Here is a 26,395-nt window from a genome sequence, read left to right on the forward strand (position 1 = left end):
GAAAAGAGTATAAATCTTCGTTGGATGAATATCTTGTTGTACTTTTTAATGATATAAACATATTTTTCAAACGACAGAGCAAGTTAAAAGTTTGTGTTAAGATCGCTGATCAAAAGTGGATGTTGATAAGCTGCTAACGAAGAACAAACCAATCAAAAAATCAGAAATTCTTACTCAACAGATAGAAATTGTGCTTTAGTTCCGCATAGACGCTAGATTAATGCGTACTAAAAAATATGAGTAGAGTTGAAATGGTCCAGGAAAGAGCTAACAAAATCGTTTGAAAACTGAGGCAGCCAGTAATCACAAATAACAAGAAGAGCTAACATGAGCAAATTATCTCCTGATATTAACAGTATCTCTTATATTCTCTTTCGCTCTAAGTTGTTTTAGGGAAGATTTGCACTTGGGCCAGTAAAAGAGCAAGAGTAGTTAAATACCAGAGAGATCAAAACCCAGGAAAAGATTTTATGACTATACAATACGAGATTAATTTTTAGAGCCCAGTTATCCGGGAAAAAATTAATAGGTGTGAAGTGGTCCTACTCAGAATCCGGAATATGATTCTGCCTTAGATGGGAATTTTTCATTTTAAATAAATTACATTGGCAGAAAGTTGTCGTCGAATCAGTTGTGTTTAGAATTTATCGACTCCAAATTGTAAATTAGAGAAAGTTTCATTGGAAAACTTTCCATGAAGCATTTAATTTACCAATTCAGTTAGAAAACATGAAATTTCACTACTTAAATGTTTAAATTCTTATGGTATTTGATATCCATTTAATACACTACCTTTTCTAGACCTGGAAATAATCACATGTTTGTTGACAATAAAAGCCTAGTTGTTTTTATTGTTACCAAAAACAAAAAAAGATTCACTTCCAAAATCAATTGTCTTAACCTTTCAGTTTCCATATATTATGATAACATATCAAATTCGTAGCGAATAAATTTTAGTGTCTCGAAGTGTTTAATCAAGCGAAATAACAAATAGTCGAAATAACCCATCCGTCTACAATAAGCAGTAACAAGTCACAAATAGGGCTCACTATTTTATAGAACTTCAAAAAATTCCATTATCCAGTTTTCGTAATGGTTTCATTTTTCTCGGTGTAATGAGTAGTTTGTCTTGGGTGGGAATGTAGCAGTGTATACATCAATTAAATAGTCCTGGAGCATGGACATTTTAAAAAAGAATGAATTGAAGAAACTTATAGGAAGACTTATTAGACCAAAATTTAAGGTCTTCAAAATAAAAAGTAAACAAATCCGGTGCAATAAGGCAAATGTTCGTAACAATAATTGCAACAGCATAACTTTATCGTAAAACTTAAAATTGAGAGGTTTTGTTTTTAGAGGATAAGCTTTGATCATGAGTATTAGTTTTTGCAAAAAAAAAAAAAAAAAATAACAATTGATTTACAAGATTTCGCCAAAACAGTTGTGGTTTTCCTTAACTTAAGATCGTAACTATCTTCTTGCAAGATTACACTTTTAGCATTTATTGGATAGAATTTGGCATTAACTACTGTATTCATTTAAGTCGAGTAAACAATTAGGCGGTCATGAAAGATGACTTTCCCGTAGAGTAAGAACGTGAGTCAAGAATTTCTTAGTGCTTTTTCAGTCTGATTTTGAATCTTCACGAATTTGAGAGCTAATTTTTCATTTTGTGATGCTTACGTCTATTAAACCTGTTGATTATTTTATTTCAGATTGTAACTGAGCACACAAAAAGCATTTTTAACAAAATGGAAAACGGGAAAAGAATAAAAAAAGCCTTACAAAGACTTGGAACATACTGAGGTTGCTAGGGTAACAAGAGTGCCCTATCTAGCAATGCTTGTGCATTCTGTGTAGTTAAAAGAGCTGTGATAGCTTGCGGTGTGGTGTAACACTAACTATTATGATTTCATATATATAGTTCGAGCTTGTTTAATAATTATAAGAGAACAAAAGAGCAAATCCTAAGTCAGTTCTGTTTGAAAATTGGAGGTTGTCATTGTCGTCATAGCTACATATGTATGCATTTGAATTTTAAAGAGTCCAAGTGTTGGTTTCTAGTTTTACTGATTTTCAGTGAAATCATATCGCTGATTTTATAATTTGCCGCCCAAGTGTTAAATCGGTCGTCGACGTTAAGTGATGTTGAATCACCACAGTAAGCAATATGACACTAGGTATGAAAAGAAGATAAGTATGGAAAGTTATATCTCAATGGAAATGTACATTCGTCTTTCATAGAATTAGATTAAGAAATGGAACCTGTAAATTAACAGATGAGTTAATTAAATAATATTTTAGCGTTACATCGCAGAGCTTTGGGGACTATTACGGTCGAGTAAGCAGAGCTGAAGAAAATCAAAAAAATTGCGATGAACAAGTAAGCAAAAGTGCTACAATGGCAGTGATTCTGAGCCAACCAGTGTACGATGTATTCGTTCAGCATGATAGTTGGTTATTTATTTATTCGTTTACTGGTGCTCTAAATTCTCGATTTAAATTGATCGATACGCTGATAATAATATTTCGGCAAATTTATTCTTTCCAGGAAGTTTCCGTCGAACGGATCGAAAACAATATGAAAAGATGTTAGAAGCGCGAACAGATGATTTGCTGACTGTTACTCCATCAGAGAGTATTCAGGCTGCATTGACAATTCAGACTGCCTTCCATAATATAACACTCATCATGCAAGGTAAATATAATGTTTAATTATATTCAGGTTTTTTTGAATTAAACTTTTATTATTTTAAACCAATTCCCAAACACAATTAAAGCATTTTAAGCCAAGTCTTAAGCTTGTTTCATTTTACCGCCACGAATTTTTTACTTTCAGGATTTTTGTCTGGATTCGGCACTTCACATGCTATTTTTGCTTTTGCTTTTGCCGATATTGTAAATTTTCATTATGAATTTGTTTCTCTCCCTCTATGGTGCCATTTAATCCTTTAATTTCTTAACAATGTATTTTTAAATAGAAAATGTTATATGGATTGAATTAAGTGCATAATTATTTAATTAACCAAATTTTTGTCATTGTTTTCTCAGGATATACTTCATAAAAGTTACACATGGTTAGCGATGGCAGTCCAAGCTACCTTTTACGCATGCTTTGTGATTAGCACTATTGCAGCGCTTGACAGGTATTTCATCATTTTGTCTTGTAATCCTCAATTGTTTGTTTATTCAGCAAAATCAGTTCGAGAATTAAGTATTCCTAACAACATCACCAACCTACTTTTGGAAAAGAGATATCTTATTTTTAGGCTTGAAATTAGTTCTGGTTTAATAGATGGCTTGAAACGTGGGTTGAGTTTCCAGAGTGGTGGTTTAGACATATTGTTATGTTTAATTGGTACAGTAGCTACACTGATATTAACGTTATATGACGACTGGTTTGCAGCGCCAATAAAAGAACAAGAAAGAATTCAGGTTTGCGTCTGCAGTTCTTGCAGTTTCTTTTTCTTTCATCCTTCAGAATTTTGGTGTTGTTAATGAAATGCTAGAAATTTTCTTTAACTTTTAAAATGAAAAAGATTCGCAGTCTAAATATCTGCTCAGAATGGATGATATTAATTTCTTATTACGAAAGATTTGATTGATTCACAATAGTAAGTTGATTAACACTGCAGGATATTGTGGTGATGGACCCATTGGTTACTTGGCGTTTATTAAGCAGTGTCCGTGCATTAGCTGGATTATTAAGCTGGCTTTTTCTGGCTCTTTCACCAAACAGCAATATCTTATTAAGGCAACTTCGTAATCCGGTTTGGCAACCCAACATTTCTGATTTTTTTTCAAAAATTTAAGAAGTCAACAGATAGAGATATATCTCAGGAACAGTTTAAAACTTTTCACTATCACCTCGAAAACATTTGCTTAAAAGTAGTCTCCTAATTTCAAAATTATTTTTATTCGTTTTCAGGAATCAATCAATTAATGGGAACTGCGAAATGCCGTAAAATGGACGAAATGCTTGGGAGATAACTGAAGTAATGCATGAACCTATTTCGGATTACAGACGGCGGTCAGATAGAAACCATCAAACCTAAGCAAAAAATTTGCTACATTATTTCACTTTAGCGGAACTATAAGATTCACGAATACGCTGAAGCAATTTCCAAATAAAAGTAGACCTCATATTTTTTTTGTAAACTGAATGGAAAAGAAATCAAATTTTGATTAGCATTACTCAAAAGCATTATGTATTTCTATTTTCGCTGTACCCTCAATGTTAATTACTTCTTTATTTCATACTTTTCGACGAAAATTCTTATTCTTCTTAAAATTGTTTAATTTAAACAAGCTGAAAGATCAATCATCTCTATCAACACAAAACATAAGTAATTAACCGACAATTTCTTGCGGTTTTCTGTCACCATAGCCACTAAGTCAGTCAATTAATTGGGTTCTAACCAGCCAATAAAGTGAAATTCTACGTTGACTACATTAAATTGTAAACAGCAACTTCATTAATTTTTTACCAGTCGAAAGAGGAAATTGAGATTAATAGAAACTCTTAATGTTCTTGCTGTCAAATTTTTTAAAAACTTTGAATAGGTTTTCAACTCAAGTATTCCAAGAAATTAGAATGCCTATGATTTGAATCATCGTCACACAAAATTCATTAAAGTTTTACTGAAAAACCATTAAAATTGGATTCCATTATTTCTCTGGTTTCATGCTCCGTCCTCTTTTTTCTATTTCACTTCTCATCCTTTCTCAGTTAGAATTTGATGCTTTTCCTCCATCTTCATTTTGGTTATCGATAGAAAAAAAAAAAGTGCCAATTTTTTGAGAAGAAAATTATAGTTTACATCTGCATTTTTTTTGGGAGGGGAAAGGCAGTTATGAGGGATAAAATGATTCTCTTTTCAATTCACGTTTCTGTCATTTTCCATCAATTTCCGCAGGATTTTCACTAACAATTTCTTCTTACATCCATAATTGTTATGGTATTTTTTGTACTAATAATTTCGCTTTGCAAGATTAAAATGAAATTGCTTTCACTGTTTGTTATGTTCGGTACTGTTGATCATGACAGGAAATACAATCATTTATGGAATTCGAGTTTGTTTCCTCTTTTTAAAATGACAAATTTGAGTTATCCATCATTTCTACATCTTGTGTTAATGAAATGAAAATAAAGTATATTATTTCCTTTTCATAATCTTTAATAAAAATTTTGTACAGAAAAACAAATCGGGTCATTTCATGGTTAGCAATTTTAATATGGCATTTGAATAAGGACGCTAAATTCAACTAATTCATTTATTTACAATTCTAGTAACATATTTTTATTGCGAAAAATTGGCTGCTTTTATCTAACAAAAAGTTCTGGTAAGAGTGCAGCAAGTAAACAAGTGGAAACTGTTGATTTAACCACATCACTTTTAGTGTTTAATAACAGTTCGCATATAATACATCAGTGCGATAATCAAGTTTATTGTGTATAAGAATTAAAAAGCTAGGTTCAACTAAATTATAGAAAAAGGAAAATTTAAATGATTCCTTCATCAGTAAGCGAGTTGTATTCAAACTTTTAACTTGTTTTTTTCATATCAACTGATTTAATTGGAACAATCATTGATATCAGTAGAGTAACATATCAACATAACGGAACTGATAATCACTCCACATGAGACCATGGTGGATAGCTGATAAATATTACAATTTCTTATGTGATTTAACTACGAATGTAATAATTTGATAGACGAAGTTCTTAACTTCACTGATGAAGAATATTCATGATTTACCAACTGTTTAGATCAAACTTCGTTTTCGCTCTTTCCCTGTTTTTATGCTTTTCTTGGTGGTGTGATGACATTTCGCTCTGTTGTTGTCGAAGATTAATACTAGCTTTTCTATTTTGCCTAATTGAAAACAAAAACTAATTTTATCTAGTTATATAGAAATCATCACTTTCAGTTTACGTATTTATTTCCTTTATTTTTATCAGTTCTAAATTATTTGGACTTTTATATAGTAAAAACCCGCGTAAGCATACATCCTTGCATACGTCGCAACTTCTGTTGTGAGACTTGGGGCTTCTTACTCTTGTAGCTTAGAGTTGAATTGAAGTTTTGCCTTCCTTGTTTGTTATTGTAGTTGGTACAGACGAATGCGTTGAATGATAGGTCTGTTGTAACGACTTTATTTGTTAACAACCACAATGTATAGATATTAATCTATAGCAACAGTGCACTGATAATTTCTTAGAGTTCAACGAATAAGATGAAGGAGATGAATAAGTCGATGAGGAACATAGAAAAATTAAATGAACTATGAGTGAGGAAGAGTAGCCGAACCATAACTTGCTGGTACAAAAAATTCAATAAGACAAAGGACTTCAATCTTTGTATAGTAGGCATTGATTTGTAAAAGATACATGATTACACTGAATAAAGAGCTATCGAATGATTTTTACTCTTTATATAGTAAGAGATGGGTTTTAGTATTGTCAGTTGCTCATAAGAATGATTATTAGATTAGAAAACTTTTACAATATCTCAACATTACAAGCAAATTTGGCTTGGAACAAAGGAGTAATTTTTAACATATCAAGCAATACACATGCCCTTTGCTAACTGTTGAAAATTCCTAGACAAACAGAAGAAGCTTAGCTACAATGAGGAGAGTTTGGAATAATGATTGCTTAGATGAGATGCAATTTGGAACAGTTTTATATTTCTTTAAAGAATGTTCAATTAGGAAAAATTTTAGTATTATGAGTTAATTCAATTTTATTTAATATCTTTTGTAAGTTATTTCGAGGTTAGCGAGACTTATTTCGGGTTTCACGACTTTTACACAGCTGATGGATGCGCTTTTACAAAATATATGGCTGAAATTATGAAATCAAACAGCTTTTTTCTATCCATTATCTAATGTTTTGAATATCGAGTAAGCTATTGGTTTTAACAGGTTTCATTTTTTATTTCTGATATAGTTATTTGTCTAATGATTCAAAAATTTACATATAATATGACTGTTAGAATACTTTAAACAAAAAAACTAGAAAATAAAAGTGCTATTTCCGGTGATGTGAAAAAAGTAGAAATTTCAGCCGAAAACTTCGGGATCCTTTTTTCATCATCAACTGTTAGTATATAAATTAATATTACAGGTGATAAAATGTTCTAAAAAAGATAATTATCTCATACGTATGAAAATTTCTGCATACAATTGTTCATCATTCATAACTTTGTATTTAAACACTTTCCAATGCTTCATATTCATTGCCAACTTAACAAAAGTTTTTCCCCACCTTTCAAAATGAATGAAACCAATACAATTTGAAGAAAGAAAATATGAAGAATGAGAAATCATGCACTTTTTAAGATATGGAAGCTTAAAGTTAGGCACTATACAAATAAATGTTTTTCCATGGGTATTGGCACTTTTTGAGTTGGATCAGTATAACTATAAAGTCATCTTTATAACATTTGGGATGATAAAATATAAAGAAAATAGAATGGAAATTTACATCAATTTTTCCAAGCCATAATGCTATAGTTGGCTCTTGTCGATAATGTTTTACTATCACAGCACTTCACATCAAATAAGCCTAATTTTCGCAGGACTCTCAATCACAGCATTTGCCTTATAATGAAATTCAGCATTGAGCCATTACATCTAAAATTTTTCTATGTCTTTTGCTTAAAGAAAAATATTAATTGTGTAGCAGAGTCGTTTACGAAATTTCAGCATTAATGAGGAAGATATTCCTAAACATCACATTGAGTTAAACTCATATGGTCGTCACTTGAGTGTTATTATGTTAAGAAATTCTTGACAAGCGAGCTGGATAGCAATTTCGTATTTAGCTAATTATCAAATCCCAAATTTACAGTGAACAGATAATTATTGAAGACAATGTCACTTAAATGATATCTTCAATGAAGGTTTGAAATCTTAACCGTTCGTTTCATTTTCTTCCGAATGAATCTTATAAGAAAATGTCAAATAATAGTAGTAAAAAATATTACAGGAAATGTGATAATTTCAGAATTTATTGGAAACTTTTCCAAAGATTTGCAATTAATCTTTTGTCATTAGAAGTCGAAAATTTTTTAAATTTCATTTTTTATTGATAAACTTATTTCTTTATAGTCCTTTTTTCTACTTCAACTCAAGTAGGAAAGCTAAAACTGCGTTCTGTTACCATATGGTAGCCAGAAAAAGTTTCCTCTATTCAAACCTTTGGAAAAAATTTGCTGGGGTTGAAATCTTTATAAAATCCAATTAGGTATTTTAAAAGTATTTGATGTGAGGTTAACAAAATAGAACGTCAGCAACACGGTTATTAAAAATTTCATTGCAATATTGAAACAAAGTTGATATCATATTTTTTATTTAATTTTTTCCATCACTCACTTCATAGTGGAATATATTGACTTGCTTTGAGATACTTAAAAGTTCTGAAATTATCTATGGAGCAATAAAAACATAATTCTGGAACTTTTGATGAGTTGCAAATTAAAAAATCAAAAAAAAAAAGAGGAAAAGACTTAAAATTACCTAATGTTTTAGAGTCGAGTAATATCTTAGTTGTGAAAGATATACATATTTGCTAGAGTGTGACCACGCCAACACTATTCAGAACTAAAATTCAGCCCTAACGGCTCACAATTCATTTCATTATGCCGCATTTTGTAAAAAAAAGTTATGATTTCAAAAAAATCAACTATTTCTAGTAATCTGAAACTTTAATTTATGTTTTTTATAAGGAAGAGCTAAGATAATTCGATATCTATGCTAGCCGTTGTTGTATGTTTGTGAAAAAAGCGATTTTCAAACTATAGCGACAGTAGACTTTAGTAATAACTAAGGCTATTATTTCGTTAGTAAACTAATTCCTTTTTTTTTTCTTTTTTGTTTATATTATATCTGAAATTATTTCATGATTCCTAATCAAAATGTTTTTCGAAGCAATACACTTAATCGTTCCTTGAAAATGACCAGTCATAGCAAAACTTATTCTCAAAAAAATTATTGTTATATAACTTATTGCCAAAAAATTCTATCTTAAATTCATTCTATGGTTTGCCCATTGTTAACACCAATTTAAATGTCGTGCGCAATTTTCGTCCCTCTCTGGTGAGAATAATAGAGAAACTTCTGTGTGCTCATAGACTGACTGATGAGAAATAAGAATGCTTTAAGTGCAGTCTTTTCCTTAATCTTTTTCGAAACAAGCCAAAGAAAAATGATTTTGGAAAAATTTATTTATGAAATTAATTGAATTTCTCCCCTTTAAGTAAAATCTTTTGCTTACCAAAAACTTTTACTTTGTTCTTTCAATCGCACTTCATTAGCAATAGGATATTACGCAAAAAACAAAATCTGAGTAAAACGCTAATCAGTGTAAAGTAATGCAGGAAACGAACGGAGCCTATACTTTTTAAATGAGTGACTGAAACTTATAAATCAAAGTCTTCACTTTATTTGACAGCAATAAGGTCACGTTTTGTTCATCAATCACGAATGTTGTATATGAACATGAAACTATCATAGAAGTGAGGCACGCGAAGGGTTGTAGTCTAAACTTGGACAACCTGGATGAATTCGAATATAAGCATGCATTATCAAATAATGTTAAGAAACTTTTCAGATTACTTGTGGCCAAAATTCTTTATTAATGAGCATGTTGTAGTTGTCCAACCACAAACCAATTTCTGTTTTTAGAATTCTATCAATTTCATTAGCTTTAGAGGAATAAGATTTGCCGATTCATTCCTTGACTTTCAAATTGCATTTTTCCAGAAACTTTCTGGAATTCTATCAATTCGAAATGCGCATTATTTAATTTAATGAATCTGTAATAATTAATAATTAAGGAAAAAGTTATAATAGGCTCTCTGAAAATTAAGGCTGTCAATGATGTAACTGAAATATTCCAGATTTTTTAGTTTCTATTTCCATCCAAAATGTTTTGATTGTGCATAGAATCGTAAATTCCGATGTAAAAACTGTTTATGAAAATCGATGCTTCACATTGTAATGGGCACCGGTTTTACTTCTACATAATTTTACAGTGATCCCAAATTGGTTGTATTAGTACCACATTTTCTCATTAAATTAAAGTGGGATACTTCTTGATTATATCTAATTAAAGTTACTGACAAGCTACCCACTATTGCAGGAATACAAAACTTATTGATACTTGCTCTTTTTTTAAATTATTTTTTTTATGGGTAAAATTAACAGATTCCTTACTAGGACTGATAAAAAATGAAAATATATATATATATATATGACTTCCGGAATATCATACGTCTTTAACAGGGAACCATACTGATGTTATCACACGCCAATTCATTTATCAAAATAATGAACTAGTAATGAATTATTGGATTCTGCAGTCAGTTAACTGAAGCTTATCATTTTCTTGTTTACTTTCCACTAAATCTTCCACATCTTTCCCATTTCTCCATATGTACTTTTGTTTCATTGTTTTTTTTTTTTTTTGCAAAGACTTGATAGATTTCGCTTCGTTTGCTTACAAGAATTACAACTACAGCTTAGAAGGACACAATGTTCCACAAAAATATATGACAAATTCGTTTTCAGATAATTAAGGATTGTGCTATTCCACTAACATTCTTGAGAAATTTTGACTTTTCATAAAACTTAAAATTAGCTTAACGTAAATTAGAAAAGGCAAATTATCTTTGAGCAATATTAGGCATCAATCCCCATGTTAACCTCGTTTTAAAAAATTTACATTGTAGAATGCAGTTAAACTAAGAATAACTAATTTTTTATTTTGTCTTTAATTTCTGTTTTCTGTTTTTTTTTTTTTTTTTAATTCTGGTAAACATAGCTACCAATATGGAGAGTTTTTCCAAAATTTTAATATGACTTAAACCTAAATTATAGCTTTCTAACCTTTTCTTTAAGTGATACATTCTTTGTTAGGCGCTTTATTTTAGCAGTATAGACACATGACAAAATAAAGTGGAAATTAAAATCGACTTTTTAAATATACCGATAGTGAAATTCATAAGAGGAATGCTTTACATACACATCTACTTGAAAATTAAAGGAAATTATTTGAGCAATTATAGGCTGTTAATGATAAATAACATTTTTTATATTCAATAATGTGACTTCAATTGCAAGTAAAAGCTATTGCCGCTTATAATAACAAAATGTTTCATGAAATTTTCTAAAAATTTTTTTTTATATCTAATTCTTCCTAGATCAGATATATTATTCAAAAATCTAACTCCTGACTATGATTGCATTCTTGTCAATAAAATGTTTTTGCTTTTCCTTCTACCACAAGGGGTCGGTTAAGCTCTGGATGAAGTAGTTACTAATTAAGGAAAAAACTGCAATAAATCAATAAATCGTCAAGATAATCCAATGCACATCCCAAGTATATTATCAATTCTTCTGTTAATTTGTTTAAATGGGATGTCGAATTTTACAACTAGCATTCATTGCTATTTTCTGACTTAATATCATTTCTAGTAATATTTCTCAACAGTTTCCAGATTACACCCAATGATGCACATTTTACAACCCCTCATATTTCCACACCACCTCAGAGGAAAATCAATGAATGCCATTAAAGGTTCAAGATGTTAACCTTCCATCTCTAATATAAGAAGTACCAAAATTCCTAACTGGACTAGGTAAATGTTAGAACTGAAATTGTTAGGATTAAGAATATTTAGAAGATGTAGACAAAATGAGGAAGAAAAACCTTAGCACTTCAGTTATGCCAAACAGAAGATCTAGACTGGATGGCATTAGCACTGATGATAATACGAATCTTCCACTCTGAAATTACAGTGACCTGCTGAACTAAATTTTTGGTAGATCTTAAATTATTCATATTCTGTCACTACTCATCTTTATAAGATTGAATATCTAAGCAAAACTGAATGACCACAAACACTGAAATTACAATTATGTGAAATGAAGCTGAAAAAAGTAATAACCAATCTTTTTTTCATTCATAGAAATTAAGCTCTTTAAATTGAGACTAGTAATTTGAATATCTTGTTCAAAATTTATCACTTCTCCCTTATCTCCAATGAAAAAAAAAACTTAGTCATACTTATAAAGTTTCACGAATTTTGACACTCTTTATTATAATAAAAGACGAAATTTGAGAATTTGAACTAAAGCTGCGCATTAGTTCAAGCTCATAAATTTCATATTCTCAAGCATGCATGTTCAAGTGGAAGAACGACTCAAAAAGTGCCGATGAGCCTGACCACACGTTTGGAAAGAAATACAAAATTGTTGATGGTTAGATTTTATGAACAACGTGTTATAAGTTTAAGCGTTCCTAAGATCTTTAAAATTTTTCTAAATGTAGCTTATAGAATAATAGGAGAAAATTTTAGTTCAAGTTTTTTTTTTATGGTGCTAATTTTTTTTCTTAAAGGATTTCTTTACCACTCGATTTGATATATATAAAACACGATTTGCGACAATTTATTGCTACCGTTTGTAATGCCACATCGAAAGAGTGGTTGCTAATTTCTCTATATGAACTAACAGCTTATAATTTAAGCATTTCAAACGGTGAAAAATACAATCATTTCTCTCACAGTGACAATATAAAACTTATGGAAAAATTAATTTACAGTGTAAAAAGAAGAGGTGAAAATTTTTTTTAAACTACAAACTAATTTTTTTAGAGAAATGAATAACCGAGCTTAATTTTCATAACTGATTTTTGCAGTTTTATTGTAATCAGTTTTTCGAATTAGATAAATTACTGCTAACGTAATTAATATTTTCCCCTTATATAAATGAAATCACAGATAAATAAACGTAACAAGGAAAGTTTGTCCTTTTGCTGAATTTTTTTTTTTTTGTTCCATTATTTCCCAAATACCATAATATTTTTTACTTAATAATGGAAGAGAATTAATTCATTCCAGAATAACGAGCAATGAATGAAGTAGAAGACTACTTGGTACCAGAGTCAGATGCAGTATTTCCTATCGATTGTTCACAATCAAACGAAACATTTGAACAGCTTCAATTACTTTATTCTCAGAACATCATTGCATGGCCAAATTTTTCAGAATGTTTACCACACTGTGAAATGTGCCAAATATTTGCTTCTGATTCAACTTACATTGTCTATAATCTAGTGCTCATTGGTTTCATTCTTCCTCTAATCGGTTTCTGCGGTCTGCTTGGTAATGGAATAAGTGCTTTCATTTATTGTAGACCAGGTATTATTGTTCGATTAAATAATTGATTATCGTAGAGCAGTACATATATGGTTTTTCTTAATTTCCTTAAACAAAACTAATCAGAATGCAAGTTAAATATGAAGCAATAGAAATAAGTTATGAATGAGTAACCAGCTACAGAGAAGGAAATGGTCTTTTCCTCTAATTTGGAAACTTTTTGCTACAACTTGCTTTGAAATTTGAGATCATTATAGCTTGGAATCTACTTGAAATTAAATGTTCAACTAATTTTTCTTACTTCATTTAGCTATTTAAGGCAAATATTTCAGAAATGCGTTCATCAACTAATTTGTACCTATGTGCACTTGGATGTAGCGATTGCGCGGTAATATGTACAGCAATATTTTTATTTTGTTTTGACATTATCAGGCGTTACTCGTTGCATATATCTTTAATGTTTGGAGCATTTTCACCGATTATTTATCCAGCCGGTATGACTGCTCAAACATGCTCTGTTTATTTCACACTAGTGGCCGCTGCTGATTGCTTCATTCAAGTAAGAATTTTAATAATTTCCTGACAAGTGTTTCCAATCAGATTCATTTACAACTTTAGTTTCAAAGCTGATTTTCACCTGTGCTAGGAGTACAGATTTTAAAAATATAAACATTGCATAATATACTTGTTATATATATTTTCAATGTCTAGAGCACTTTCAAAAAAATTTAATAAATATCTTTATATTCTCTTCTTTGTACCAAATTGCTTTCTTTTTGCAAAGAAGAGTCACAATGCGTTCTGCTACAGTGTTGCTTCTCTTACCCTGCTTTTTCTTGACCTCATCTCTTCACCCTTTTTTCCCCATCTCAACATCCCTCTCGATACCTCAGAGTAATTCATAAATGAAGTGGTTTGCACAAGTTTATATTTCCTGGGCTCTCACCTCTGGAATAAAGATTCTGTGCAAGCCTTGCCAGTTCCCTTGTTAAATCTAGTATGGAACAAATTTTTTAATTAACATGTTACTTGATTTATCATCCTCGAATATTTTGCAGGTGTGTTTGACGGATAGTTGTCGAAAACTTGTCTCTAGGGAGTTTTTCGTCAAATGTGTGGTGCTATTTATTGTAACGTTCAGTATTTTATACAATGTGCCGCATTGTCTCGAAACAGTTGTTTTGGAGTGTTGGCACACGCATTTCGAAAGTCGTTCACTTGAAGTTTGCCCCGATCCATTCAGGTTTCTACCGAGGTAACAATTATCAAAATTTTGATTTTTACAATGACAAATATCAACATCTACTCCATCTCATACTTGGCCTTTAAACATTGCGATAATCCTTACTTGAATATCCAGAAAGTTGCATCTTTAAAGATGCTTATTGAATGGTCGGTAAAATTGACCCTATTAATTTGTTGTCTTCTAATTTCTCCACAATTTAATTAGGTTAAGCTATTTTATTACTATTCAAACATCTCAAATATACCTTCCCCATTCTTAAAGTTCAAGGGAAAACATTTTATTTTCTACTAATGTGTGAAAATGTGAAATAACTGTGAAATACTAATTTTGTCCAATTTCATTGATGCAAATTTTGGATGCAAATTTTCAGTTATAAGCTCATTTATTACAAATATATGTATTCGATATTTCTTGCCGTAGGTCCTCTCGTTGTATTAGTAGTTCTAACTGTATGCATTATTGGCGTAACTGTTACTATCAAGAAGGCTGATGGCAGTTCTGGCGATACCATTGCTTTGGTTAGTTTTATCAGTGTTACCTTTACAAAGATTACCAGTTAGTACAAACTGATTTAATATAGCTGTACTAAAATTTCACACAGATTTATATGAAAAATCCACTCTTCCAAATCTAGAGCACTGAAAAAAATTGTTGAGTAATAATTTTCAAAATCACGAATTTGAAATCAAAACTATTCCATGATTACAATTAATATGTTGATAATTAGGCTCTAGAACAACCAGGAGTTGTTTTCTAAAACCATAACTTCAATTACAGATATTAGTGGTACTATTATTCATTGCTTGTAATGTAGCAGCACTCCTATTAAATGTTTTTGAAGTTTATCTTGGTGAATTACTGGGACCTTATATCAACTACGTTGTGGATGCATCCAATGTCTTAGTCGTCTTTAATTCGTCATGCAACTTTGTCATTTATGTGAAATTTTCATTAGCATTCCGTCGTACTCTTCGACGACATATTTTCAAAACAAATACAAAAAGAACAATTCAAACGAATTCTAAAACAACCGCAAAAACAATAATGACAATAGGCAGTAAATACGGCAACAGTAGCAAAAGCAATGACGGTAGTGATAGTAGTAGTAATGGTAGTAATAAGAGTAGTAATAGTAATATTAGTAATAGTAGTGGTAGTAATAATACTAGCAGCAAAATGAATTCAACAACAGTCGTTATCGCAAGTGAAAATTCGATTGATTATCATCATCACGGACATTATCAGCATCCTAGTTATGACTGTCGAAGACACCAGTATCCTGAACATGTTGAGCAACTATCCAGAAAAGAAACCATCAGTCGTGTTCCAAAAACAGCCCAACTAGAAACACTCATATAGACAGTTCCGTTATTGTGGTTTCTTTTAGTTTGAATAGTTTCCTACTTTTATGATGGTATTTTTTCCCCGCTTTATCATTACCGAAATATATCTCCTCACCTGAATTCAATATTTTTGTAACAGTTTTCATATCTTGTTTCATTGATATACAATCTATTTCAATACAGAAGTGTAAGATTTCATGCACGACAAATTGGCAAATTTTATGCAGATATATGAAGTTCCAAAACCAAAATCAGCTTAGACTGAGGACAAGGTTCAGAAATGTTCAAAGCTGAGCTAAGAGACTTTTGTCGTGGAATGTATTGACTGCCAGATATTTTATTTGCCTCGAACCTGGGTAATTAAATCAAACAAATTAAGATTATATCAACGCGCAACGCATAAATTTATAAAGGATATAACACAATTATAAAACACTAAAATGCGTCCAAAAACCACCCAAGAATATACAATTAATAATGGTTAATGAGGAAAGTTGGTTAACTTTATATACAGAACTAAATTGACAACCGGCGAAAAACGTTCCCATGAATGTAAAATAAAGATGTGTAACAAAGAGGATTTAGAAAACATTTCCATGATGTAAAACAAGGACTGGTAATTTAAGTGTTTCGTTTTTTACAACATTGCTTTGCACATAAATAAATTGAACAGTTCAGACAGAACTAAGACAAAAAGGCAGTTATTTATCTCATTAAAATCACATAACTACATTCAGCATAGCGAGTCAGAATGCAGGGAAGAAGTAATATGCAATGTGCACATAAACCTCACTGCAATTTATCAAAAATTCCTTGCTATGCTTCTCGCTTCACGATCTCATCGAAAGGAGTATCATTTTGCATGATCATATATTGATTTAATGAAAGAGAAAAAACATCCATCGAGTAAATCAGGAAGACTTATTGATTAACTTTCAGCGCTGTCGAAATGCATTTTTACTTACCCATGCAGAATGCTATATACTTTAAACATTGTCTTTCTTAGATCACACAAAACAAGTAGGATGGAAGCGTAGTTTATAAATTCCGACCGGAGACAACAGCAGACTTTGGGTTTTTGCAACCGCCAGCTACAGCAATATCAATTTCAAAAAAAATAATGGAGTCTTACGAACGATAGCTTATTACACAACAAATTAATTGAACAAAACAACTACCACACCAATCTGATTTAACCCAATTGAAAGTAACATTAAATAGACATCCTACTTATGTTCCATTGCAACTTCTAGAAAAGAATTATTTGAATCCATGCTGCAGACTTGACCGAACAGTTGCTGATGTCACAGCTTTCTTTTGGCTTTTAGTAGAGGAGCTGCTACTAGCTCACATGCTCTTGAATGCCAAGATATGAGCTAGCAGTAATATGCAATTATTCAATACCAGCTGTGATACATTTAGTGTGATAAAGTGCCACGTGGAAAAGTTTAATGACCCGTTTCACAAAACAGATTCTAAGCGATTGTTACAAATAAAGATGCAGTTTGACAGTTTCAAAAACAAACAATCCTGAAAAATGACCATAAAAGCGAATTTTTTTCTTATTGTCCAGCGGGGAAATAACCTGAATACAAGCTGGAGTTAAGAGAAAAATATTCTAAAACAAATCTGGGAACTACCGATAGTACCCAGATTTGTTAGCGGAAAGTAGAGGAGGCAGTGTTTAAAAAAACAGCAATTCTCTTTCACATACAATCGCTAGACACGGAGACATTTCCATCAAGAAATGATAAGCGTCAATGAGCTACAAGATAAGAGAAATGAGTGATACAAAACTGATTCAAATAACACAATAATTTGGTTCATGCACATAAAAAGTGAAGTATCACAAATAGATGGAAATTTCTTTTCCTAGTTACAACGTGCCCTTGAAGGCTGGTATTCTGAGTTTGGTATCTAACTGAGCATTGTGTTCCTTCATTGAACAATGGCTGTAATATCGCACAAAGTCGACCAAAGAAGTAAAAAATAATTTCGTGTTTAGAAATGCATATCCCGACGATTCTGGATGTTTTAAATCCCTATAAAACACATTTCGAAAGTTTAAACGGAAAACACTAACATACTTTCGCTCCAAAATCTCACTAGTTTTACACTAATATTATGTTATATTTCGTAGCCAAAGACCGATCCTTTAATACTGCATAAACGAGGTGCACAATAATGTTGCTCAGATAACTAGAACAAGTGCTTCAAAAAGACGTTAGAAAAACCTACATAATACCAAGAACATGTTTTTTTTTTTCTTTGTATAGAAGAAAAAAATGACTATAACATCACCTGTATTCAATTAGACAATTAAATATATGATTTTCATTTGATATAGTCAGTGCATAGTGACCTGCTTGGGACTGACTAGGGCGAATCAAAAATATTCCATTTGAATTATCAGGATTACAGTCCATCAACGATCGTATAATTTTAAAAGCACTATCCTGAAAATCCAAGGTTAACTCTAAATTCTAAAATCAAAGAAAACTGCTGAAATTTATAGTTAAGAAGAGATCACGTACATCTCATTGAAAGCAGATAAAAAGTTTTAGAATAAGTTAGGTACCTTTGTACAATCAAGCGAAAGATATCTATCAGGTTGCCATCGCAGTGTTAACTGAAGCAGTATTCTTGTCAGTGGTTCTTGTTCCAGGTCAGCCAAAAGCGACACTTCTTGTAACACTTTATCTATTGCTGCCTGCGAAACGTTAAGCTGCGAGAGACGGAACTGACATGTATCCAATTCTCTGGAATATTTTTTTTTTTCTTTGATCATAACTAAACAATTTAGTGGTATAAATAGAGAATATTCTCTGTTGTTTCAGTTTCTGAAACAAAAAAAGTAAATAATATTAAGAACTCATAGGGGTAGAAAAAGAACTACGTGGCAAATTCAAAAACATAAACAACCACTTACTGATCCTTTTTAAAAGAGGAAAATTTTAAATTCTACTTATGGAATTTCCAAAGCCTTGGAGTTAAACCACAATGCAGAGTTTCGTTTTCCCCAATTCTTTTTTCGATCGCTTCAATTTGCTCAATCATTTGCTGCTGTTGATAACGTATACTTTCCAGTCTAAAAAACATTTCCTTCTTTAAAATTGGACACTGCATATTGAAGTGAATTTGTTCCGTGAAGCAAAAAATATCTTGAGTCCCGTAATATCAGTTGTTAATTCTGATCCCAACGATATTCATGAAATATTCAATGAACATATGCCAAATGTAAGAAATTGAACACAACTAATATGAAATTCCACATAGCTTTTGGTGGTATACAAATAAAATTTTCAGAGCAAACTTTAAGACATAAATGTGTTGTCTTTTTAGTACGAGAATGGATGCCTTAAGCAAAAGCGATGCGTATTATTAACAGCACAATTACTAACGACAGTAATTAATGTCGGCAACGAAAGTCGAACAAATACGGTATCAACATCATGCCTTTCATTCATTCATTACTTCATGACCGTAATAAAAGCAGAACACTCCGTCAACAGTAGTCTAGACAATGTCGTAGCAACTAGATAAAATGAAAGCTTTTGAGCAAATTCGCTTCACTTGAATGGTATGGTGGCACTTAATATACGAATGCATCTAAATAATACCAAGAATATCTCAATAAAAACCTCTTTTGACAAACATACCTTCTCTGTTGAGCCTCCTTATTTTTGTTTGCTTGTGCAATTTCGGATTCATCGAATAAAAACTGCTTATTGCTGATAGGAAAAAAAAAATGCTCTAGATGATTGATACAAAAGGAGAAATAACCCATATTTTGATGGCGTTTTAATAAATTAACATGTTTGGTTATATGAATTGAAGTTTTAAATTTGTAATGCAGTCATTTCTATACCTACTATTAGCCTTAAAATTTGGAGCGGTTTCTTTACTGGAAATCCTAATTGCTACTATTGGAATAAAATATACACTACGAAACGTGATATAAGCTAAAAAACTTCAGTGAATGTGTAACACAGCGAAAATGTGAACAGAAACTCATTCATTACGTTATCTAAAACTACACTGTGAAAAGATCACCTTTCAAGCAATTCTACTTGTTTCAAGAAAAGTGCGTATGCAGCAGTAAATGCAGCATGTGCTAGTCGCTTCCTTTTTAATTCTTCTTTTAAAGAATCAAGCTCTGCCGTAATCTTATCATCGTGCCGGATAACGCGCAAATGAGCAGCGTGTAAACCACGTAACTGACAGAGCAAATGTTCCACACTGCGTAAACCATCGATAATCTGAACAAAATAAATTTAATCTTGCTGGGCAACAAGACAATAAAGTTATTAATCACCATCTATTTGATTTAATCTTTAGTATTTTTATTTGATTCATAAGCTTCAGAAAAGAGAACGCTAACCCACGAAGTCTGTTGGAAATTTGGTTTACGAAGAGGATAAAGAAGTTCAGTAGAAAGCTGTCGGTTGTATTCCAACAAGGAATTCCTTCGATAGTAATCAATTAATGACACAACTGACTCAAATTTTAACATATCTTCCGTAAAACCACAGTGTTCGCCAGCAACGATAATCCTTATTAAACGATTCCTCTACAACATAATTTTCTTCGCCCATAAACTGGCAACACATGCATTTGATTATAGCATTTCATAAGTCATTCCAAAATCAAAGCTGGATGATTGCTGAAGAAAAATTCCAAAAAAGGGGATGAAATTTCACAACGATCTCATCCCATTCCATTTGTGAAGTTAATCTACAAATAACCATGGCTGTGACGCTGGAACTGCATACATAAGATGATCACAGATAGATTTCAAAGCAATATATATCGCTTATGAAAACAATCACCCACCAGCAATAACTCATGGTCCATGCTAGGCGATAATATCTAAACCCTAACAAACAAGAAATGGAATTATTATAAACAAGCTACCACTTTATAACAATAAGGGCAATCTACCAGAAGCCATTTACCAAAAGGAGATAGCAGCTGATGAGCAATATTTGTAAAGTTACTGTAAGGAAACTGCTGAATGAAATAATTGAAAAACATAGTTAATTCATGTAAGTACGTACCTCACCATATCTAAGCGTAAGAGTATAGTTTCCTTTAGTTGAAGCATCGCGCACACAAAATGTACCATTTGGACAATCCTGGAAAACAATACATCATTTCCGACATTTTAGAAATTTTCAACTGCAGTTGTAAACTTGACTGTAAACAGTAACTTACTATGTAAAGTATTTAGCTCTATCAGCCAAATACTGTATTGCTCGTACAGGTTTGCCCTTTAGTTGTTAACAATACTTTTGCCTTTAAATTTCACCTCACAAAAAAAAAAAATCAAATATAGTTTAAGCAGCTTTCCGTAACAAGTCAAAACTTACACATATAGCTGAAGCAATTTCCTCTTTGGAAGCATTCGCCCAATACCATTCTTGCTGTTGCAGGCCATGAGTGCAGTCCTCTTCCTTTTTTTCCATCACGCTGATAACAAAAAAACAAAAAGTTCACTAAACACCATCAAGAAATTACACTGAATGAAATTAAGATTTTAATTACATCCTTCGCTATATTTAAAGTATGCAGACAGACAGTAATGTTAACAACTTTTTGATAATTTTGATAATATTTTGAAATTCTATTTCAAAGTTGGAATGAGAGTTAAACATACCGCCTGGCATTACTAAGTTGTATTCATTTGAGTATTTTCATTCCGAACCTGATTCTGAAAATCTGCATCAAAGAAGCCTTAATTCATTTTCTGCATATGAGGAATCAGGCTTCATCAGTTATAGATAAGTGATGATAAAAGTGATAATATTGAAAAAATTATCACGTATCCTAGCACCAAAATACAGTAACGAAACTTAGCAAAATTAACTGCAAATTCTAAAAAGGATGCAGTAAACAGCGCTACCTGCAAAATACCAACTTCCACACAACACTTCTCAACATGCAAGCTATATCTTCTGATTTGAAGAGATTTTTAATTGCTTGCATTGCAGGATGTTATGTGGCCTTCCAATGAAAATCGTTGATTCACATTTGAAATTGAGTGTGGATTAAATTTTATTGGGTGACTAGTGTGTACGCTGAGACTAAGTGAATTGAATTATTTGACAGATGATTTGGCTAAATTTTGTTACAATGTTGGTATGAAACGAGAACTGCGTTTTACTTCACTAATAATAGGATTTTGTCCCTCGATAGTAATAGTTTTCAAGAAATACTGATTCCAAATTTCAGTAAAAAAAACGGATAAATGTAAGAAAGTAAACTGGAATAAGATTTAAAGGGCATGACTGGACGTCATAGACAAATCGGTAATTGTGGCGAAGGACAGCATTTGTTGTGTGCTTATAAATTTTCCAATGCTGAAGATTCTATTTTCTTAATTCTTTTGTATTTTAAGGAATGTCAATATCACATCACAGACCAGACAATCAGTTTGACTTTTTATAATAACCGTGTGGAAATAACCAGAAAAAGTTTAAAACAGGTATGCTATCATAGAAGTATTCCCACACATTAGTTTCTTGCATTACTGAAAACAGTTCGGAAAAATCTTCGTATATTCATTCCATCTATACAATTCTTCCAAAATAATGCTCAGTTTTTCTCAGTTATCACAGGTTTTTGACATTTTCTTTTTCATTCTTTGTTTATTCTCTTTTGACGTCATTTTCCAGCATTCTTATGAATTTCCAGATTTTCTAGTTATCTTTTCACAGCCTAAAAAATGTACTGAGCTCATTCGTAGCTTATCATTCGCATGAGGATTAAACAGCTTTTATTATGGATATCGCGGAATTCAGAATTAGAAGACAGACTATTTGTTAGCATAGGATATACTTAAAAGTATTTGGCAAACGGGCGCAACGGACTTATATGAAATGCTTGAATTAAACCACTGATAATATTTATTAAACTTCACAGTATGTTTCATAAGCCATATGCTAAAAGTCTTATCAAGTGAAAGTGAGGAAATAAAATGAGGACTTATTCTTCAGACTTACTTTTTTCAGTTATTTTGTTTTGTTCAGCTTACAATATTCTTATAATAAAGCTGGAAAGAACGGAGGCAACCATTTACCATTTTCTGTAATCATCCACACTTCTGATGAGATTATTAATCAGTAGATCTATTCAACTGTCACTTTAATAGACACTAATTTTCTGTACTTATTTATTCCATTTAATCAAAAGTTATTAGATGTTACCAGATCACAGTATGTTTTTTATAGTTTAATAACTGTTCCGGTGACTTGCAATCAAATATATAACATTTATATGATCATCATTTTATTCCGCATTAATTCATTCTCTATTTCCTCTCGACTTCTTGTCTTCATAGAATCAGAAAAAAATGTGAAGATATGATGGCACATATAACTTCAGAGCTTTAAGTAAGCGGAGAAAAATTCCAGTAAAAGATTAGTTGTTCATACGTATAAGGTGCAATAACATTGTAAAATAAAAATTTTCGAGCACCTTCATTTGCGATTAAAAAAATCAAGCGAATGCAATGAGGTTCACATATTGTGTGATTATCTAGACAGATAAAAAACTTACTGCTTTTTATTTATTGTAGCAATTATGTAGATAAAAGAAAATATTTGTGAAAGTGAAAACAATGCGCGTTAAAGCATAATTTTGTAAATTTATATCGTGAGAAATAATTTGAACTATCATATATTTCGACAAACTACGATGAGATTTTTGAAACTTGTCTTGATGAAAAAAGTTTCTGATGCTAGCAATATGTCTGCAGCTAAAAGTTTGACACTGTAATAATAAAATGTTTGTTTGCATAGCAAAAATACAAAAAAAAAAAAAAAAAACATCGAGAAAGTAAGGTCATTCTTGCTCGTACAAAAATACTTAGCTTTAAAAAGAGATCAGATCCTTTCATTTTCTTTTATTAAAAGCTATCAACAACTTTTTTTCATCACGTAAGGAGAGATTCAAAAGTCTATTTGTGATTCAATTATAATGCAAGGAAAACAGACATCTCCAAAGATGGCTTATGACATTATTTTATTACCAGTTGTTATTGAGTTAATACTACTGTTTTATGTGATATATTTTACTTACAGGTAATTATTTTACCTTTTTAGATTTACTTGACAATATTTACCAGTTTGCTGAATAAAGTGGTGCTTATGCTTTCCACTAAATTGCAATTTTTGGATGTATTATGATTTAATTTTATCACTAATTGCGCTTAGAAGATTCATAAATCGGAATCAGCTGAATAAAATCTTTCACTAATTTAAGCAGAATAATGCAGCTTATTCTGCTTTTATTTTCTCATTATTTGAAGTATTCTAATCCAACTGAAAACATGTTAATTCTTAAACGAATATATTTATGAAGATTTGTAATTCTAATCTTTTAGCAAGTTAATACTTCTAATTAGAGGAATACATAGAAAAGCCAACACAAATTTCGTCTTCAAGTCCATTTGAAAATTTCATGGAACTGATTTAAAAAATATTTTTCTGACTTAATTTAAATTGCTGAATCACTTACACTTACGGATTTTCGTTTTTGTGGCATGCTTTTGTTATAAGATTTTTTGGAACTTATAACAACTCATGTATGTTACCGCTTGAGACTACAGTTACTCTGCGATCGTTCCACAACGTTCATTACTGTCAAGTTACCCGTAGAGTAATTAAAGCTAATTACTCAATTTATAACCTAAACACGTTATTATGTTACGGACAGTAACATTCGTTTGTGTCTCAGAAAAAACTGTTCCTTCTGGCAAGTTCATGCATGCAAAACTGAACGAAAAATTTATAGGGTATTGAAATGACAATTTATTAAGTTTATTATTATTATTTTTTTATTAAGGTAAAAGTTTCGTAATGAGAAGTGGTAATTTCAGCCTAAGCGCTGTGGGGGAAATATGACATTTGTTAAATAATGTAATTATTTGTTTGTGCGTAATTTTTGATCACGATATGGGTCAGTTTAGATTACTGTTCAAATACTTTAGTTGCAAGTATTTAATGAAGCTTACTACTAGTAATAGGCTACTTCAGAACAATAAGTAATTACTGTTTCATCAGAATTGTGCAGGCAATGCAAAAACAGGAGACGTTATTAAGGAACCGGTGAAAATGAGGGAGTCAGATCAATTTGTCCCATTTCCTTTTAGCTAAAATCCCAGTAAATATTCATAACAGATAACACTAATAGTAATTTTAGCACGAAATAAACCAGTAAATTTAAATAACATGAAAAATATTGGATTAAAACATACATACGTCGAAGATACAACGAATACCGTGTAACCAACCTCTTACTGTCAAAAAGGTATTATTTAGTGCTTTAGACTATGACAGTATGGTATTATAACAGACAAAACCGTAAAATGTAACTCGTAGTGTGAGCTTTCCTGATACTACAACCAGAGAGTGTTTGACAGGACATATCCAAACTTCGATGTGTTCATTGAACTTCTTTGCCATCTTTATTGACCACCCATGATGATTTTCAACTTAGCTGTGGCAACATCCTACCACTGATATAGACCACCCAAGAAGTTCTCTCTGCAATGCTTTAATTCAGTCCTTCAGAGCAAAAGAACAAAAATTAAGAGCGATCGCTAGGACAGTGATTACATGTGCAAACCGTAGGCGAAGGTATAATAATTCCTCGTCCTAACATATGGAACGTTATGGAGAGCTGACAAACCGTTTTCTTTATGTAGTTGCTTAGACTGCTATTTGGCTTTGTTTCCCATTGCTTTGATTAATCAATTAAAATTTCTTGTCAAGGTGAATTCCCCAGTTCAATTTCAGGATTTTGGGGCACTTAACAAAACTTTCCTTACAACCTGGAAAACTTGTCGACTGGAATCAATCTCGGAGGTGGATCATGTTATACTCATAAAACTATTAGGCAGTTCCTTGCAGTGATGTCTGAAAATGGAGTTCGAAACTTAAAAGTACATTAAAATAGTAAAGGAAGGCATACACTAGAAAGGTAATCTCTGTTTACATCAGCGAAAAGTGTTTCAACTAAACAATTATTCTTTGTTTATAGATCTATTTGTAGATCACAATTTCAGCCAATTGAAGAGGTACGACTGGCAGAAATACAGCGTTAATAAAGTTGATAAATGGCGTCATGGAAGCGTGGAGTTCACCTTACTTTGTACTTCCATTTTTCACTACATGCCTCAAAAATTTTACTGTATCTTTTCTATACGCTGTCAATTTTTTTCATAAAATGTTGGTATGTTTAAAGAAATAAGTCGATGAAGGGAGGAAGCTTAAGGTATAACGAAAGATACAAGCTTTCTCTGCTGCCTTAATTTTCAAGAATTTTTAAGGTTTGCCGTTTCTTCAAAACATTGTTTTATCTCTTTCAACAATCATTTTTTAATGCAATCTCTCTTTTTATTTAGTTTTTAAATCCCTTATGATCATGTAAATTCCGGAAGAAGTATATATTATTTGTATTGATTACTTCGGTTCCTTCACTGATCACTAGCTGTCATGATGCAGTAGTGTTTTATCAGACCATTCTACTTCTAGTATGTATGATTCCATTGCAACGATTGTGTAAATCATATGTTTTAAAAGTCTATTTAGTAGTCAAGCTCACAATTAAATTTTAATTACCTAATGAAATGAGAAGAG

At 31.5% G+C, this 26,395-nt stretch overlaps 4 protein-coding genes and 1 non-coding gene across 5 annotated transcripts; 4 read left to right on the forward strand and 1 right to left on the reverse strand.

Annotated features, from left to right (window-relative positions):
- Positions 1-2,145: 2,145 nt before the first annotated feature.
- On the forward strand, positions 2,146-3,812 carry Bma-jbts-14 (Uncharacterized protein; the record flags this gene model as incomplete). The annotated part of the gene is made up of 7 exons (XM_001898918.2): positions 2,146-2,180; positions 2,305-2,453; positions 2,552-2,698; positions 2,840-2,898; positions 3,052-3,146; positions 3,270-3,435; positions 3,636-3,812. 7 exons carry the CDS (start codon positions 2,146-2,148, stop codon positions 3,810-3,812), a joined length of 828 nt encoding a protein of 275 aa, XP_001898953.2.
- Positions 3,813-12,919: 9,107 nt separating this feature from the next.
- Bma-frpr-17 (Uncharacterized protein) lies at positions 12,920-15,771 on the forward strand (the record flags this gene model as incomplete). The annotated part of the gene is made up of 5 exons (XM_043074043.1): positions 12,920-13,208; positions 13,499-13,725; positions 14,225-14,421; positions 14,783-14,930; positions 15,190-15,771. 5 exons carry the CDS (start codon positions 12,920-12,922, stop codon positions 15,769-15,771), a joined length of 1,443 nt encoding a protein of 480 aa, XP_042929977.1.
- A 1,860-nt stretch (positions 15,772-17,631) lies between these two features.
- On the reverse strand, positions 17,632-21,695 carry Bma-aap-1 (Uncharacterized protein; the record flags this gene model as incomplete). The annotated part of the gene is made up of 11 exons (XM_001898916.2): positions 17,632-17,797; positions 18,057-18,211; positions 18,334-18,514; positions 18,721-18,843; positions 19,415-19,486; positions 19,809-20,014; positions 20,137-20,325; positions 20,813-20,890; positions 21,125-21,224; positions 21,412-21,423; positions 21,658-21,695. The coding sequence occupies 11 exons, from the start codon at positions 21,693-21,695 to the stop codon at positions 17,632-17,634; spliced, it is 1,320 nt and encodes a 439-aa protein (XP_001898951.2).
- A 343-nt stretch (positions 21,696-22,038) lies between these two features.
- On the forward strand, positions 22,039-25,860 carry Bm17940 (Uncharacterized protein; the record flags this gene model as incomplete). Its single annotated transcript, XM_043074044.1, has 4 exons — positions 22,039-22,239; positions 25,553-25,621; positions 25,722-25,736; positions 25,822-25,860. 4 exons carry the CDS (start codon positions 22,039-22,041, stop codon positions 25,858-25,860), a joined length of 324 nt encoding a protein of 107 aa, XP_042929978.1.
- Bm13 lies at positions 25,553-26,169 on the forward strand. Its single transcript, XR_006227887.1, has one exon. It is a non-coding gene; the product is annotated as an Unclassified non-coding RNA Bm13 (non-coding RNA).
- The last annotated feature ends 226 nt before the right edge of the window (positions 26,170-26,395 follow it).

The sequence above is a fragment of the Brugia malayi genome, assembly GCF_000002995.4.
Source record: "Brugia malayi strain FR3 genome assembly, contig: Bm_v4_ChrX_scaffold_001, whole genome shotgun sequence".
Classification (NCBI taxonomy): Eukaryota; Metazoa; Nematoda; class Chromadorea; order Rhabditida; family Onchocercidae; genus Brugia; species Brugia malayi.